Raw genomic sequence first — 18,419 nt, 5'->3', positions numbered from 1 at the left:
CTTCCCCAGTGATTCTTCTCCGAAGGATAGATGGCAACCATTGATAAAGACAAGCAGACACCACAGCTGGGGGGACTTCAAAGACACAACCGGAAATAGGACCAAGGATCCTGATTTTCTAACTCACGATGCCATGGGTTAAATGTCACTCATTCAAGAGTCCTTAGTCATAGAGGATAAGCGACGGTTCCCTCTTCAGAATCGTTGTTTTTCCCCTAATGTGAATCCTGAAATGTAGTGATACACTGTTTTTTTATCAATAGTGAACCAGACATCAGTGATTTTCACGTGTTCTTTCTGAACGACAGTGTTTGAATTCTAAAGCTGCATTCTAACCCCAAACTGTCTGGACTCACACCCGGCGGGAGAGACAGAGAAGCCCCAGTTCCATTCGGCAGACAGAGCCAGTATTGAGAGTCAGAGAAAAGTTGCTCCTGGGATTCAGCCTTTTAGAGAACACTAAACGGAGCATTTGAACCGAAAGTCTTTGCAATTGCACAAGAATAGCCCTCAACTACTTTAAGTATTTATAGGTCCGGTTCATGGACATGTTATGCACTATTTAAGCCATTTTCCACACGGTTTCCTTGGGCAGAATGCAGAATGCCGTGTGCCAGGAGCCAAGCACCAGCCTGGGCCGTTCCTGTTTCTCGTGTAAGTGACAAGCTTTAGATCAGGGCCTGAACTGAGAGAACGAACAGAGAGCAAAGCTGGCTCAGTCAGGAGAAAATGGGCAGGACAGTTCAAATGTGCGTGTTTGAGCTTTTATGACCAGCTCAGCTTCCCATCATACACCTGTTAATTTTAACAGTGGGTACCCTCGGGTATCAAAAAGAAGATAAAACTTCAGCAGGCTATCTTTTGACAAGGCAGTTTTAAAACGTCACCAGGAAGCACTGATGAAGAAGGAAAGATTTTGTGTAAGCATTATTTTAAAATAATAAATGTAATTTCTAAAATACTATAGACTTAGCTAATGTAAAAAGGACACTTAGTTACCCTACTTTCATTCTTGATCATGAAATCCAAACCTTTAACTTCTGTAATAGAAGGAGGGAGATGGCTTCGGTTGACCCACTGAAAACTATCTTACAATCTTGGATATAAATCAACTGTTGTAACTTTTGATGATGAGATTTCAGATCCTTTGGAAAATAAAAGTCATCAGTAAAAGGAATTTCAAGCAGTAGGTTCTCCCTTTGTGGTCCATCATTCTGCTTAAAATGAGATGTTCTTCATCTGCTCTTGGCCCAAAAAGAAACAGATTGTAAAATAATGAAGTAGTTCCCTCTTGCCCCTCCCCCCAGTCATTTGTCCCTCAGGTAAATCAGAAAGAAAAAAGTTAAATGCTGCTCCCAAAACATCACTGCATACCAAGTCCCCAAAGAAGTTTCATTTCAGACTTTAAATGCCTTAGTTAAGGTCTTCAGGCTTTCGAAAAGGTTTGGGAGAACAGATCATGGGGGTTTCTCACCTATCTCCAAGTTCAATGTTTCTGTGGGGCAGCAGTAAATGAAAGCCCCTCCCTCATCAGCCACCCTACCCAGCACCCCGCCCTCCACCCTCGTGTCACGTGCATCACATTCTTGCAAAAGTCCTAGTTTCCCAGTATCACCAATACCTGGAGTTTGAGACTCTAGGAAATTGTGTCTTTAATTAAAGCCACCTCCGGGTAAAAACAGCAGAGCAGTTACTCTTATTACACCAGGTTTCCTAGATGTAAGCTGGGAGGGTTTGGACCAGAGCATAAAAATGCAACCCAACACTGTTATCAGTATCTTGTCACAAAACAGCCCTGTTCTTAAAAGTGATTACGAACTGCAAGGCAAGCCCAGACGGGAGGATGGAGATTTGGGCGTTAACAGGTATGTCTTCATCTCAAGTGTCTTAGGTCTTATAGTGGCAGCTCGTGGCATCTCCCCAGGGCCTGAGAAGAGTTCCTTTCAGCAGCGAAAGGGATCTTACAGCATGTGTTCAATAGCACCCACATGACCTCCTTGGGAAGCAGAATTCCACGTGGCTTAAAGATGCTTTCGGAGAAAATGGAGTAAAAAGTACTAGACAGACAGGTGGATTTAAGGGCTCAGTCAACAAGAAAGTCCTCAAGTCGACTTGCTGGAAGGAAAAGAGAGAAAAGAAAGGAAATGAAGTGAATCAAGGGCATTTGGTCCTGATGCTGGTAGTGACCGTATCCAAACTGTGAGCAGTAAATGTATTTTTATCATTAACGTCGCGTCTCTGTGTTCTGAACTCAGTTGTGTCCGCAGTACTGGCCAGAGAATGGAGTCCACAGACACGGCCCCATCCAGGTGGAATTTGTTTCTGCTGACCTGGAAGAAGACATCATCAGCAGGATATTCCGAATTTACAACGCAGCCCGAGTAAGATCCACGGCCACCACGGCTGGTGTTGTGGTTTCATGATTTTCTCATTCATTGAATAGGTAGAGTGTCTGTGTCAGTCACTGTTCTGGGAGCTTGGAGTCCCTTCAAGGAGTCTGTGAACTCACTGACCTTATGGAGCTTATGTTCTAAAGGGAGAAGACAGACAGGAGAGGATGGAGACAACACCTATCCTACTAGATTTGTTAGCAAGCGGTGGGTGCTGTAGGAAAAAAAAGTGGGGAGGCAGAAGGTGCCGGGGCCTGGACCAGAGGGAGAGCAGATGTGCCATGTGAGCAAAGGCCCGACTGGAGTGAGGGGGCAGCCACGTGCTCTCGTGCAGGCAGCTTTGCAGGCGGAAGTGACAGTCAGTGCAAAGGCCCTGAGGAGGGGCCTTGTCTGGTGAGTTCCCGGAACAGTAAGGAGGCTGATGTGGCTGCAGCCCAGGAAGCGAGGGTGGGAGTAGCTGCTGGGGCCGAGGTCCGAGGGGTCGAGGGGACAGAGATCACGTAGGACCTTGCAGGCCGCTGCCAGGACTGGCCTTTTGCTGTGAAGGAAAGAAGGAGCCGTTACAGGGTTTTGAGTAGAAGAATCATGAGCTATAACCTGCCATTTAAAAGGCACACTCTGGCTTCTGTGTTGAGAACAGACAGTAAGAGAGACGCATCAGGAGGCTGTTATAATAATCTGGGCGAGACGGGACAAAGCAGGATGGTGTGGCAGCAGGGGGAGGGGTGGGAGGTGCAGACACTCTGATGTATTTTGACGGCAGAGCTGATCAGATTGGCCGATAGTTTGGATCCCAGGGAGTCGAGGTGGCTCTCAGGATTTGGGTCCTGAGAACTAGATGGAGCAGACATTAACCAGGTTAGGAAAGGCTGTGCGGGTTACGGGGTTGTTAGGGGTGGGGGAACGCGTGGACAGAGGGTCCGTTCAGGGGGGATCATTCAGGAGAGAGGTCTGAACTGGAGACACAAATTGAGGACTTATTGGAAAACTTAAAGCCATGAGACTGAATGAAACCATCGAGAGAGGGAAGAGAAAGGGACCCGAGAACTAAGCACGGGGCCTCCATCAGCAAGAGGTCTGAGAGGAAGGGGGGGGGGGGGCCAGGGCGGAGAGGAGAGAGCAGTGAAGGGGGAGGAACAGCCAGGAGGGGAAGGGGAGAGTGAGATCCCCTGTGTCGGGTGCTGCTGACAGCCACAGAGGATTTAGCCCGAGAGGTTTAGCCATGGCCAGGTTACTTCCTGAATCCTGCAATTCCATTTAATTATGATGAAAGATTAATTAACTATTGATATCTTAGCAAGAGTCACACCAAGAAGCAGAACCATATTCTACTCCCAGGAAACAGGGTGTAATCTGTGTCTCCCTGAGCTCACAAACATCGCCAGGTCATAATTTATCCTTTACCTTTAATTTACCTGTAATTAAAGTCAAGCCTTTTTACCACTTGCTGCACACTGTGGTCAGTGCTCAGGTTTGCGCTATTTTTCACAAAACTGTGTGAGCAAAGGCCCAACCGGAGTGAGGGGGCCCTTTTACAAAACAATAGCATTCTGCTTGCTTTTATTTGTCTGGCCTGTCATTGGAAACACATGGGTTTTTTTTTTAACATCTTTATTGGAGTGTAATTGCTTTTCAGTGTTGTGTTAGTTTCTGCTGTATAACAAAGTGAATCAGCTATATGCATACGTATATCCCCATATCCCCTCCCTCTTACGTCTCCCTCCCACGCTCCCTATCCCACCACTCTAGGTGGTCACAAAGCACGGAGCTGACCTCCCTGTGCTATGCAGCAGCTTCCCACTAGCTATCTATTTTACATTTGGTAGTGTATATATGTCAGTGTTACTCTCTCATTTCATCCCAGTTTACCCTTCCCCCTCCCCGTGACTGTCTGCGTCTTTATTCCTGTCCTACCCTTAGGTTCATCAGAACCTTTTTTTTTTTTTTCCTTAGATTCCATATATATGTGTTAGCATACAGTATTTGTTTTTCTCTTTCTAACTTACTTCACTCTGTATGACAGACTCTAGGTCCATCCACCTCACTACAAATAACTCAATTCTGTTTCTTTTTATGGCTGAGTAATATTCCATTGTATATATGTGCCACTTCTTCTTTGTCCGTTCATCTGTCGATGGACACTTAGGTTGCTTCCATGTCCTGCCTGTTGTAAATAGTGCTGCAATGAACATTGTGGTACATGACTCTTTTTGAATTATGGTTTTCTCAGGGTATATGCCCAGTAGTGGGATTACTGGGTCATATGGTAGTTCTATTTTTAGTTTTTTAAGGAGCCTCCATACTGTTCTCCATAGTGACTCTATCAATTTACATTCCCACCAACAGTGCAAGAGGGTTCTCTTTTTTCCACACCCTCTCCAGCATTTATTGTTTGTAGATTTTTTGATGATGGCCATTCTGACTGGTGTGAGGTGATACCTCATTGTGGTTTTGATTTTCATTTCTCTAATGGTTAGTGATATTGAGCATCTTTTCATGTGTTTGTTGGCAATCTGTATATCTTCCTTGGAGAAATGTCTGTTTAGGTCTTCTGCCCATTTTTGGATTGGGTGGTTTGTTTTTTGATATTGAGCTGCATGAGCTGCTTGTAAATTTTGGAGATTAATCCTTGGTCAGTTTCTTCATTTGCAAATATTTTCTCCCATTCTGAGGGTTGTCTTTTTGTCTTTTTTATGGTTTCCTTTGCTGTGCAAAAGATTTTAAGTTTCATTAGGTCCCATTTGTTTATTTTTGTTTTTCTTTCCATTTCTCTAGGAGGTGGGTCAAAAAGGATCTTGCTGTGATTTATGTCATAGAGTGTTCTGCCTATGTTTTCCTCTAAGAGTTTTATAGTGTCTGGCCTTACATTTAGGTCTTTAATCCATTTTGAGTTTATTTTTGTGTATGGTGTTAGGAAGTGTTCTAATTTCATTCTTCTACATGTAGCTGTCCAGTTTTCCCAGCACCACTTATTGAAGAGGCTATCTTTTCTCCATTGTATACTCTTGCTTCCTTTATCAAAGATAAGGTGACCATATGTGCATGGGTTTATTTCTGGGCTTTCTATCCTGTTCCATTGATCTATATTTCTGTTTTTGTGCCAGTACCATACTATCTGGATTACTGTAGCTTTGTAGTATAGTCTGAAGTCTGGGAGCCTGATTCCTCCAGCTCCATTTTTCTTTCTCAAGATTGCTTTGGCTATTCAGGGTCTTTTGTGTTTCCATACAAATTGTGAAATTTTTTGTTCTAGTTCTGTGAAAAAATGCCATTGGTAGTTTGATAGGGATTGCACTGAATCTGTAGATTGCTTTGGGTAGTATAGTCATTTTCACAACGTTGATTCTTTCAATCCAAGAACATGGTATATCTCTCCATCTATTTATATCTTCTTTAATTTCTTTCATCAGTGTCTTATAGTTTTCTGCATACAGGTCTTTTGTCTCCTTAGGTAGGTTTATTCCTAGGTATTTTATTCTTTTTGTTGCAGTGGTAAATGGGAGTGTTTCCTTAATTTCTCTTTCAGATTTTTTGTTTTTAGTGTATAGGAATGCAAGAGATTTCTGTGCATTAAATTTGTATCCTGCTACTCTACCAAATTCATTGATTAGCTGTAATAGTTTTCTGGTAGTATCTTTAGGATTCTCTATGTATAGTATCCTGTCATCTGCAAACAGTGACAGCTTTACTTCTTTTCCGATTTGGATTCTTTTTATTACTTTTTTCTTCTCTGACTGCTGTGGCTAAAACTTCCAAAATTATGTTGAATAATAGTGGTGAGAGTGGGCAACCTTGTCTTGTTCGTGATCTTAGAGGAAATGGTTTCAGTTTTTCACCACTGAGAATGATGTTGGCTGTGGGTTTGTCATATATGGCCTTTATTATGTTGAGGTAGTTTCCCTGTATGCCTACTTTCGGGAGAGTTTTTAGCATCCCATGGTTTTTTATAATGGCTCCAGATTCAAACTCGTAACTCTTTGGGCCGGTAGACGGTTCCTTCGTTATTTACAGGCAGGCCCCTCCTTCCCTCGTGTCCACTGGGATGAGTAGGTGGGATCAGCCCGCTGGAGTTCAGCCCCGGGAATAATGCCTGCTTTCTCTCCACTCCCCGCTTGTTGCCTGACTCTCTGCAGCCCCAGGACGGGTACCGGATGGTGCAGCAGTTCCAGTTCCTGGGCTGGCCCATGTACAGGGACACGCCCGTGTCCAAGCGCTCCTTCCTGAAGCTCATCCGCCAGGTGGACAAGTGGCAGGAGGAGTACAACGGTGGGGAAGGCCGCACGGTTGTGCACTGCCTGTAAGTGCTCAGACCCACGGGGCTGACACCCTGCTTCACTGCCTCTCATGTCACTATAGATGGAGAAGAAATAAGCAGGGCTGAGTGGAAGCTCATCAGTCCGCTCATTAAGTGTTTGGTTTGCTTTGCAGAAAACAAGATCATGCACGTTTTACATTTGGATGGGGTGTCACTGCTATATTATGAGCCCTGACCTTGTGGTTGGGAGCCAAACCCCCCCCCCAAAAAAAACAATACCTGGGTGGGTTCAGTGAGCTCCTACCAGCTCTTGAGAGCCCATTGTTAAGCTTTGGGGAATTTTCTGAGCTGGTTGTTAAACTGTTGGTAACTTGAAATCATCGGTGGTGGAGGTATTTACATCACGGACGTCAGCAAAGGCCACAATCCGGGCACCCTCCCTGATATGGCAAAGCTGGTTTACCAGCTCACTAGTTGGTAATTCTATTGGATTTCATGTCAGAGGTTTCAAAGGAACTGTCTCCTTCTTCTTTGTGGTTTTTAAGAGAGTTTTGTTTGGTCTCGTTTTGTTTGCCTGGGGATATATATATATTGGGAAGATTTGGTTACAGCCACTGTCTCCAAACTGGTCTCCCGGGTGGCAGTTTTAGCAGGTGCTAAAACAGGAGAACTTGGCTACAGAATAATGGTTCCCGACCTTGGCTGCACATTTGGGGAGCTTTAAAAAAAAAAAAAAAAAACTATGCCCAGGCCACAGCAAAACCAACTAAATCAAAATCTCTGGGGGTGCGAGGACCTGGATTGTTTCAGAGTGCCCCCAAGGTTGAGAGGCACTGGCTCGAGTCTCCGTGCTTTTCAAAGCACTTTCACCTGCATTTTCTCGTAGGTGATGGTAGCAGCTAATCAGCCAGCTGGAGCTGGCTTAATGGAGCCGGCGATTAGAAAGCCCTGCAGTCAGGGGAGATGGGTAGAGAATTTGTGGAAACTGAAAGTGTAAGCTGAAGTCTCTTTTCGGTGGAGTGTCATTAGAAGCGCACAGGGAGATCTCTCCCAAACTGAAAGGAAGATAAAGCTCTACTCCGGGCAGACCGACCCTTGTGAAATCGACAGGCGAGGCGAAGGGCTGGGTTACCGTCCACTCGGTGCTGTATCTCCCTCAATGCAGCCCCCGTACCCCAAACCCCACCCCCACCCCGGGGTCTGGGAGCCTCCCTGGGAGCCCAGAATCTGCCTGCCTTCCGGCACCGAACGTGGCAGTGTCTCGTCCTGCAGGAAACTGCTGTGCCCTCGGAAAGAATCGTATGAACCGACTCACACCTGCCCTCCATCAGAGGCCCCACCCCCAAAACCTTGCCTTCCTTCTCAGGGACCCAGTTCATTAAAAACATCTCCACCGAGAAAATGTCCAAAAGGATCGGTTAACAGCTCACATCCCCGTTTTTATTTCTCTACGCCCAGATATAACTTCTGATCAGAATACAATCAGAGGGTCACCTGTGTGAGTTCATACAAGCCCAGCAAGGAAAACTGACGTTTTGGTTAGAGTTTGTATTCGATCCGCTAGGTTTTTTGGAGATACTAAAAATAGTTTGCAGTTACCGATTTCTGCGTCTGGACTCCACCAGCGTCTGGACTAGGAATGCCACGCTTCCTAGTAGCTTCCTAACAAGGGTCAGTGCTGTAACCCAAAGGGCTATGTCCCAAGAGGGGAGCTGAGGCACAGGACAGGCCTGAGGGGAAGACACAAAGACCCCTTGAATCACTGCACTTCATAGCCACACTCTCCCAAGGCACAGCTGCGACCCCGGAACTAAACCATTCCATTACCACCCCACGTGGTAGCTAAGACAGCGAGCCGTTCTTTAACTCCCGTGGACGTGGTGGGCACCTGCTGCTTCTGCCCTCCGACCGGCCCAGCCCCCATCCCCCTGGACTTTTCTTTGGAACCACCATCCCCACCAAAAGTCCCTGCTGTTCCTGTGGAGCTGCCTCATCGTCTCTCGGCATCACAGTGGGCATGAGACCCAGGCCTGCTGAGGATGCTGATCGTTGTTGAGATTTAAAAATCTTAATCTAAGGTTTTTTAGTTCTGGGAACAAAGTTTGGTTCAATTGGTATTCTCCAGTTCATGCCAGGAAAGGGTGCTTTGACCCCCAAAGGCAACCTGCTTTCCGTCTCTAAGGAGAGATCTTCGTATTTAGCAAAGCGCAGCGCCACCTACTGGCATCGGGCCGAGCGTCCCTGCCCGAGACGCCCTCCAGGGCTGTGAATTAGATGGTTCCTTGAGCCGCATTATGGCTCGCACTAAGCAAACAGGATTCTTTTTCTTTACACATGTCTTCCAGCTAGTAAAACCAGACAGAATGGAGAGAATTAAGATATCACCATCTTTCAACCCTTGATGAAAGTAATGGAAGTAGACAATGGTCGTCGACAGCTGCTGAAAGCGTTAGGTGAAAAGCCGATGGGGGAAAAGCAGTGAGGTGTCAGTGCAAAGAGAGAACACAAACTAAGGGAGCAGAAGAGAAAGTCCAGGAACGGAGCCACACCTCGGGGTCTCCTGATTCACAACAAGGTCCCACAGCACACACCTACTGCAGGGCAGTGGTGTCCCTTCTCATGCTACACACAGAAAGCATCTCCAGGTGGATTGTAGACCAACACGTGAAAAGGAAAACAATGAAGCTTCTAGAGAAAATCTTCAAGACCATGGGGTAACCAGAGATGTGTTACACAGGACAGTATCCATAAAGGAAAACATTGGTAAATTGGATTTCATTAAAGCTAAGCACTCCTGTCCATCCAAAGACCCCAGTGAGAGAGAAAACACAAGACAGGACAAAGAGTTTTGCGCTACATACATCTGACAAAGGGTTCATAGCCAGAATGCCTAAGAACTACTGCAAGTCAATAGGAAAAGGATAGACACTCCAATTGTTTGGGCAGAACACTTGATAAGAACTTCGTTTTTTAAAAAAGAATAGCCAAATAGCCAATAAGCATAGAAAAGACATCATTAGTTTTCAGGAAAATACACACTAAAATACATTAAAATCGGATGCCCCTGCATGCTCACCAGAATGGCTAAAATTTAAACGATAAACGAATAAATGATTCTAAGTGTTGGCAAGCTGTGGAGCAACTGGACTCCCAAACACTGCTGGTAGGAAGTAAATACGTACAACCATTTTGGAGCTGGTTAACAGCATCTACTAAAGCTAAACATAAATGTATCCTCTGAGCTCTTCTCCTCTGAGGTCTGTGACTACAGAAATGAGTCATATATGCAATAGGAAACATGCTTATAGCAGGTATACTCATAATATGGAAAACCGCAAACATCCCAAACATTTGTCAGCTCCTAGATAAAGAAATTATACAGTAGTATAATTACACAGTAGTATATCCATTCAATGGAGTTGTTCTCAGCAATGTAAGAGAACAAACCACTGATACGATATGGGTGATTCTCACACAGATAATATTAAGTGAAATAAGCCAGACTCAAAAGAGTATATACTGTATGATTCCATGTATTCAAAATTGAAAAACAGACAAAAGAAACTTATGATGCTAGACGTGAGAACAAAGATTATCTTGGGGTATTGATGGTGTTGATGAGGAAGGAATATTGGGAGGAGGGGGGTGCAGGGGGCTGATCGCGGTCTGTACCTTGATCTGAATGGTGGTTACATGGCATATGCATTTGTAAAAGTTAACAGAGATCTATATTTACCATTTGTGGACTTAATTATAGGTATGTTATACTTTATCTAAAAAATTGATTAGGAATTTAATCATGGAATGATCAAGCTGGCATTGGAACACAGAGATCAATCTTAAAATCACGGAACAGGTTGATATCTTGTGCCTGCTTCCAAATGAAAGTTCATTTATAAAGTATCCTTGTCCAAAAAAAAAAATCCTGAATTCTTATGACGCTCTGGAGCTAACTCCCAATTAACAGGAAGTATAGGATTAGAAATTGGTGTGTTAAGTGCTTCTCAGAGATGCAGTGAATGAGAACAACCCAGAACGTGGGTTGTCATTTTCCCTGCAGGGGAAAATGACCCCATTTCCTCAACAAATAAATTGCCAAGAGAAAAAAAGAAGGGAGCAAAGAGGAACCTATAGATTAAAATAAACTTGCAAGACATGTCAACCAAATGCAATGTGTGGACTTTGCTTGGATGAGGATTTGAAAAAGTTAACTGTAAGAAAATGTCTGAAACAATCTTGGAAATTTGGACAGTGTCTAGAAATTTGATTCTATTAAACTGTAGTGTTTATTTTAGGTGTAATAATAATGGTATTGTGTTTATTAAAAAAAGGATCCTTTACCTACTTGGAAAAGGGGTTGATTCCAGAGCTGGTGCAGGGAAGAAGATACAGGATGAGCGTAGAACATCTTGTGGTTCTAGAAAGGAAGGAAGTGCTTGAAAAGAGATGGAGGAACCAGCCTGATGGAGCTCCTAATGGCCAAAACCGGAACAATTTCAGCAACAAAATAAATATGGATACTCTTTTAGCTCATGGAAGTGAAATTAACATGTACAAGTCTAAAGTGACTTAAATAAATAATAAAGTAGAAATAAATAAGCAAATAAATTTTCAAATGGTGGCTGAGAGACAACTCTGTCTTCAGAGTAGAATGTAGAAGGAGAGAGGGAAGTGAAAGCCAGTCAGGCAGGTATCACTGTGACTTGTTGCAGATGGGATCTACCAATGGACGCTAAAATCAGCAGGTGAAACTTTGAGGAGAAACAAGATATTTGCATAATCCCAAAGTATCTTTCCCAAGATACTTACTAACTACAAAGAGAAGTTATGATGATCATTATACATAACTACACAGTGAAAAAATCTGCCAGACACCCACCGTCTTAATAAGCAACCAGGGGTGGGATAGGCAGGGTGGGAGGGAGGCTCAAGAGGGAGGGGACATGGGGATATATGTATATGTATAGCTGTTTCACTTTGTTATAAAGCAGAAACTAACACACCATTGTAAAGCAATTATATTCCAATAAAGATATTTGAAAAAGAATATAGTAGAATACAACACTGCAAATCAACTATACTTCAATAAAATAAATTTTTAAAAAAGAATATAGTAGAAAAGGCAAAAAAAAAAAAAAAAAGTGACCAAGGTCGACATCATGAGCAATAAGACAGTTCAGCACCATGAACCTTCAAAGGAGGTAACAGCCCTTCTGTGGCTTTCTTGCCAAAACGCATAACCTCATTTCCAGTGATGAGAAGGCATCAGACGAACTCAAATGAAGGACTTTCTACAGTTTGTATTTTGTGATGACTTCTCAAATCGTGGAAGGGGACCATGGGTGTTTTCTACATCTCACTCCATGCTCTGTACTCTACAAAATAACTGACCAGTCCTCTTTGAAAGTGTCAAGGTCAAGAAAGACAAGGGAAGACGAAGGACTGATCACGTGGAAGAGACTAAGGAGGTGTGATACCTAAATGCAAGGTGGGTCCTGGACTGGATCCTGGACCAGAAAAAGTGGTGACACTTGACTAAGGTCTGTAGTTTAGTTAATAGTGTTATACCAGCGTTAACTTCCTGGTTTTGACCATCTGCTATGGTTATGTGACATCTTCACATCAGGGGAAGGTGGGGAGGCAAGGAACTCTCTGTGCTATTTTTGCAGTGATTCTGTACATCTAAAATTAATCCAGAATAAAAAGTTTATTTAAAAAGAGCCCTGGGCTTCCCTGGTGGTGCAGTGGTTAAGAATCCACCTGCCAGTGCAGAGGACACGGGTTCGAGCCCTGGTCCGGGAAGACCCCACGTGCCGCGGAGCAACTAGGCCCGTGCGCCACAACTACTGAGGCTGCACTTTAGAGCCCACGAGCCACAACTACTGAAGCCTGTGCAGCTGGAGCCCGTGCTCCGCAACAAGAGAAGCCACCGCAATGAGAAGCCCATGCACCACAACGAAGAGTAGCCCCCGCTCACCACAGCTAGAGGAAGCCTGTGCACAGCAACGAAGACCCAAAGCAGCCAAAAATAAAATTAAATAAATAAATTTATTTTTAAAAAATAAAAATAAATAAAAGGAGCCCTTATGTTTTAGAGATAAATCATGACATGCTAATGGATTGTTTAGGGCCAAATCCATCTTTGAGCATAACCCACACCCATCACAGTTTTCCTGCACGTGCTACACGAGTGGTTTGTTTCTTGAAAAACTTCCTGGGTGGTCCCTTTCCATAAAAACTGATAAATTGCCATATCAGGTTACATCATCAGGGCAGAGACGAAGCTGGGAGAGCAGGATGTGCCAGTTTCCCATCACCTCCAGTCAGGTGATCCCTGGGCCCCATGTGCATCAGTAGAGGGATGGGCCCAGGTGGAGAGTCCCAGCCAGGAGGGCTTAGGCAGCAGGGGCGCACAGGTGGTGGGAGCCGTGCGGTGCGAGAGCGACCCAGGCCCACCACCTGCCTCTCCTCCTCTTCCCACAGGAATGGGGGAGGCCGCAGCGGGACCTTCTGCGCCATCAGCATCGTCTGTGAGATGCTCCGGCACCAGAGGACGGTGGACGTCTTCCACGCCGTGAAGACGCTGAGGAACAACAAGCCCAACATGGTGGACCTGCTGGTAGGACCCCGTCCATCCCGCTCGGGGGGCCCTTTCCCGGTTAGCGTGAGACACCCGGCCCCTCGCTCGGGCTGACCCCTGGGAGGGAGAGACTCGTGTTCACAGTGCAGTCGCCTCACTCGTGCGGGTTTTTCTCCCTCGTTCTCCCTTCCTCTGCCTTTTCGCAAGGAGACTCAGCTCAGCACATTTGACACATGGAAATAGTTGAAACTCACAAGCGAACATCCTGATTAATTGCCGCTCTCGGCAGCGCCTTCCACGTGGCTAAGCACTTCATCTTCACAGAGAAGAAATAATCATAGCACATGAAATGCCAGATTTTCAAATTACATATTTTATAAATAGCTTAATCACCTAATATTTATCAAAGCTGGGAATTGGAGTTTGACATCCAGACGATTGCATTTAATTACGGTGGCCATATCTGAGAAAAGGATGAAAGAGGTGGAGAAACAAAGGATGGTGTGGAATTATTTTCTTAGAGTATTTCGTGAAATCTCTGTTTTGTGCGGAGCTGTTGAGATGCCAACCACTGAGACTCAAGAATAGGAGAAGAGCTTAAAGGAGGAAGCTTTTCAATGAGGTCTTTATACTTCTCTGTCAGGGGAGGAAGGATCGGAAGGAAACAGTAAGCCTGATCCCAAGGTGGGGAGGATGGGCGGGGGCGACGGGGTCACTGACGAGCTTGGAAAGCCTGCGTCCTGGGTGCACAGCACTGCAGCAGGGGTTAAAGTTGCAAATGTAATAAAGGGACTAAAGAGGGAGTTGAGATTCAAGCTGAGGCTGAAGAGGCAGCCACGGCCCCTGCCTGTGACGGCCACATCCGAGCCCTGCTGGGCAAAAGCCACCCTCCAGGGCCGTCTGCTTCCCCCACTGACGTGCCTTGCGCCCAACGAGCTGCTCCGGCTCCCAGGAGCACCGTGCTGCCCAGGGAATGTGGTAAACGGGCACCTGTTTGGCCAGGTGCAGACCCTCAAACCATCAGCAATGACCATGTTGGTTTCTGTAAAAAAAGGATCTTGCCCCCCACATGGCAGCTCCCTGCCCTGCCCTGGGGACGCCCCTGCAAACCCACCCTCTAGTCTCAGCTCTGCTCATTGGAGCAAAGTGACCTCAGACAAAGTACCTTGTCTATTGAAGTCGCCTTGGGCACGTCGCTCCAGTTCCCTGAGCCTGAGTCGTGTAAACTAGGGATAGTGTTGGTTTGTTGAGATCGTCCCACGTGACGATATGTGTGAGAGTGTTTTGGAAGCTGCCCAGGCAAGAAAGACCTGGTCCCTGAGAGTGGAGGGGTCTATGGGGCACGGTGTGGCCTGGGCCCTGAAAACAAGCGCTGGGTGGGGGCGAGGGGGCCGCCGGGGCGCAGCATGTATACACAGGTGCTCGAAAGTGCCTTTCCCACGGCCCAGATGTCACGCGGATGGCCTGGGAGGCTGACCCTCACATTCCATGCCCGGACTTCACTAGTCAGAGAACTCTCTCACTCTCCGGGACCGCCCCCCCAATCCCGAATTTTAAAGAGTTCCCCCACCATGGAATTCTCCATCTTCTGGGCTTAGGGCAACTGAGAATAGGCCAGTCGGGCAGTTAGAGGTGGCCTGAGTTTAGAACAGATAAGCAGATTGACAGAGGATGGAAACAAATGCATAATGAAAATATTCTGATTGTGATGTCATTCGGTATTTAACGCCCTGATTCAGGGACGGGTGTGTTGCTTCCAAACTTCAGTTGGTACTTGAAAAAAGCTGACCCTGATTTTTTTAAAAAATGTTAGTTCCCTCTCACTGCAGCCTGAACTAAGCAGATCATTAGAAACAGACCCTTCCAGGCCTTTCCCCCAGTGGCTCTGGCTACAGCTTCCATCACTCACCAATTTTTATGGGCAGGAACAGCGTGGCTTTTCCCAAATCCGCGGTGCAGACTACAGGACAAGGGTGATTTTACATGAAGGAAGCTTCTGATCCCAGTCCACTTTCCTATAATAGCCAGGGCGTTTCCGTAGTTATGTGTGATTCTGATGGAGAAATAGGATCCTTGGATGCCCAAAACTCCGAGGGTCAGCACCAGTTTGAGGGTCAACTCAGTGGCTGAGAAATGTAGGAGAGTCCTACAATTTCCTGAGAAAAATGTCTGATAAACTTGTCACAGTGCCTGCTGGCGGGATAATGGATAATATCTGGTGACCAGAGAAAAAATGTCACGATGCTCTTTTCAGTGGGTTTGAAGCTTCTTGAGTTGAATCAGGGCTCTTATCCTTGGCTTGTTTGTTTTTGCCTGTAAGTACAATTTCTGTTTAGTTTGGTACTCATACATGTGTGTGTTGGCTGAGAGAATTAATTAATTCAAGTCAAGGAGATAAAATCTGGTATAATTTTATTGGGCATAAAAGGCCATCCAAGACCTGCATTTCTCCTAAGCACAAAATGTTATACCAGCAGCTGCAAAGGTACCTCCTAGCTGCCTCTGCGCAGAATGAAGCGGGAGCCAGAATGCCCTGGAGTGCACCCCAGGAGGTAGGCGGGTGGGCGTGGGGAGCCCCGCCAGGTGCCCCTGGGTCTGCTCATTGGGGGCCCCTTCCATTCAGACACCAAACTTTGCTGCCACGCCCTCCCTGCCGGGGCCGGATGAATGTTCCAAGGCGGTCGGTGTGCCTGTCTTCGTCTCCCCTTGCAGCTCATTATTTTTCCAAATTGCTTCTGAGTTAGAAACTTCCCTATGCGTTTTGAAGCATGGCACTCTCCAGGGAGAGCCAGAAGGGCCTATGGATTTATTTCTTCAAATGTTTAGGTGTGGAGGCTCCAGGGGAAAGCCAGTGGACTGCCAGGAAGCAAAATCATTTTAACACAAGACTAGATGTTTTGATGCAGCAGGGGCCGCTGGATTTGTTTCCTGACGCCTCTTTCAGGCCAGCTTCTCAGTTATCCACCTCTTCAGCCAGGCTCCAGCCCCCATCAAAGGCCTGGGTTCCAGCGGGGTGGGGCAGGGGTGTGGAGCAGGCCGCGACGGTACAGCCTGAGGTTGGCGCTATTGGCCTGGTCAGAGGCGGACGGGGTCGCCCGCTCTGAGCCCCTTTGAATCTAGTACAGTTGCTGGAAAACCTGCTGCTTCAATTGACAGTCCTCTCCCATCTTTGCTTCCACATTTGGCTTTTGAAGTTCCCAGGGCTCCTTTTTAACAGAGAAACAGCCTTTAGGGGACAGATCTTGCCTAGAGAAACATATTATCCCCTGGGAGGTGGCGGGAGCTTTGGCCAACATGCTGATGTGACATACGTACGCGTTATAGAGTGGTTACCAAGATCACGATAATCAGCACATCTGTGGCCTCACAGAGTTAACACAGCTGATTGTGTGTGTGCTCAGAACCCTTACGATCGACGGTCAGCAACTTTCAAGGGTACAATTCCACATCATTAACTCTAGTCACCGTGCTACACATTAGAGCCGCAGAACTTACTGCTCTTATAACTGAAAATCTGTTCCCTCACCAACATCACCCCACTTGTCCCTCCCCCAGCAACCACAATTCTAGTCTCTGTCTCTATGAAATTGACTGTTCTTTAATGGGAGCTTTAAAAAGTTCTGAGCCCTGGGCCCACCCCCAGAGACTGATCCAGTTGACGTGGGCCTGGCTTTTCAGCAGCAGTGGTACCAGCGCCCCAAGTGATCCTAATGTGCAGCCGAGGTTAAGGAACTTAGTAGCTAGTCTAGAAAGGCCCTTGGCCCGTCTGCACATGAGATCACCTGGGGCACTTCGCAAACACAGATGCCAGGCCGCAGCCCAGAAGATTAGGGCGGTCGGAGCCCGCGTGATGTGCTACAGGGCAAGAAACACGGCTCAGGAGGATACAGAGGCTGTCCCTGTCCTGCCATGTGGGCTGCAGGGCGAGTTCAAGCAGCTTCCTCTCCATCCCTCCTGCTCCCACTCAGACCTCTGCCGGGATCTCCCATGACGGAGAGGTGACCACCCAGACCGGGCCCCCTTCCCTCTTGCCTGCACTGAAGTAACATGCCGGCCCGGCACTCCTACAGGGGGCCTCACCCCCGCCCTACAGCCTCCCCAGTGTGGACAGCACACTGACTCTCCCACTCACGTGTGTAAACTGCCCCCTAAGCCTCTGCCTGAGAACTCACGGGAAACTGACGGGCTGTGTGAAAGGCGGGGCATGTGGGCGTAGGTGTGGTGTATAGGTGTGTGTGGGTGTGTGCGTGTGTGGGCGGGTGTGCATGTGTCTGGCTGTGTGTAGGTGTGGCTGTGCGTGTAGGGGTGTGTGTGGTGTGCATGTGTGGGTGTGTGTGCCTGTGTCTGGCTGTGTGTATGTGGGACTGTGTGTATAGGTTTGTGTGTGTGTGCGTGTGTAGGCGTGCACATGTGGGCGGGTGTGCATGTGTCCGCTGTGTGTAGGTGTGGGGGGGGGGGTGTCTGGCTGCGTGTAGGTGTGGCTGCGTATGTAGGTGTATGTGGGTGTGTGTGTGTAGGCGTGCACCTGTGGGCGGGTGTGCATGTGTGTGTAGGTGTGTGTGGGTGTGTGTGTTGCAGCAGAGGATGTAGGCCTTGGGGGAGCGTCAGAGAGGCTCACTCGCGTCCCTGAGCTGTGCCCCCACCGGCCATGTGGCCCGTCTCTGGGACACTGGTGGCATCCACGTCCCCTGGGGCCGGGCCCCGCCACTCATCCCCCCAGGCTCGCAGCCCTGAGCCCACTGACCTGCGGTCGCACTCCCTGCTCCTGAGGAGTCTGTGTGAATGCCTTGTGCCCCCGCCCCCCCCCCCCAGACTCTGATCCCCCGGAGGCGGAGCCCCCCCCGCCCCCCAGCCCCAGCTGAGCTTCTGGCTCCAAGAGGGCCCAGTAAACATTTGCTGGGCGAGCAGACTTTTCTTCTCTGTACCTGGACCCGCGTCACCCTGAGTTGCTCCCTGGGACCCAGAAGGTGGCGGCTACAGGTTGACGGGTCTGAATAGGGAACCAGCTGCACGGACTGTTCATGGGCTCTGAGGGAGGAAGTGCTTCAGACTCTTTCAGAGCTATAACGAGGGTGATGACCCACCCATCCATCGTCAGAGACGGGCAGCTGCCTCCCAGGGGTCTCCTGGGCACAATGGTTGGTCACCCAGTGTGACCCGCTGGGAACGTGGAACCAAACGGTCCCACCCAGGA

At 47.3% G+C, this 18,419-nt stretch overlaps 1 protein-coding gene across 4 annotated transcripts in view; it reads left to right on the top strand.

Annotated features, from left to right (window-relative positions):
* Nucleotides 1-18,419, top strand: part of PTPRM (protein tyrosine phosphatase receptor type M) — a 747,478-nt gene that overhangs the window by 725,100 nt on the left and 3,959 nt on the right. For all 4 annotated transcript variants that reach the window (XM_059894848.1, XM_059894849.1, XM_059894847.1 and 1 more), the window contains 3 exons: nucleotides 2,256-2,381; nucleotides 6,524-6,687; nucleotides 13,129-13,264. In XM_059894848.1, coding sequence (XP_059750831.1) covers nucleotides 2,256-2,381; nucleotides 6,524-6,687; nucleotides 13,129-13,264 — 426 coding nt within the window. The remainder of the gene's footprint in view (nucleotides 1-2,255; nucleotides 2,382-6,523; nucleotides 6,688-13,128; nucleotides 13,265-18,419) is intronic.

The sequence above is a fragment of the Balaenoptera ricei genome, chromosome 14, assembly GCF_028023285.1.
Source record: "Balaenoptera ricei isolate mBalRic1 chromosome 14, mBalRic1.hap2, whole genome shotgun sequence".
Taxonomy (NCBI): Eukaryota; Metazoa; Chordata; class Mammalia; order Artiodactyla; family Balaenopteridae; genus Balaenoptera; species Balaenoptera ricei.
This window is presented reverse-complemented; position numbering and strand designations above follow the sequence as displayed.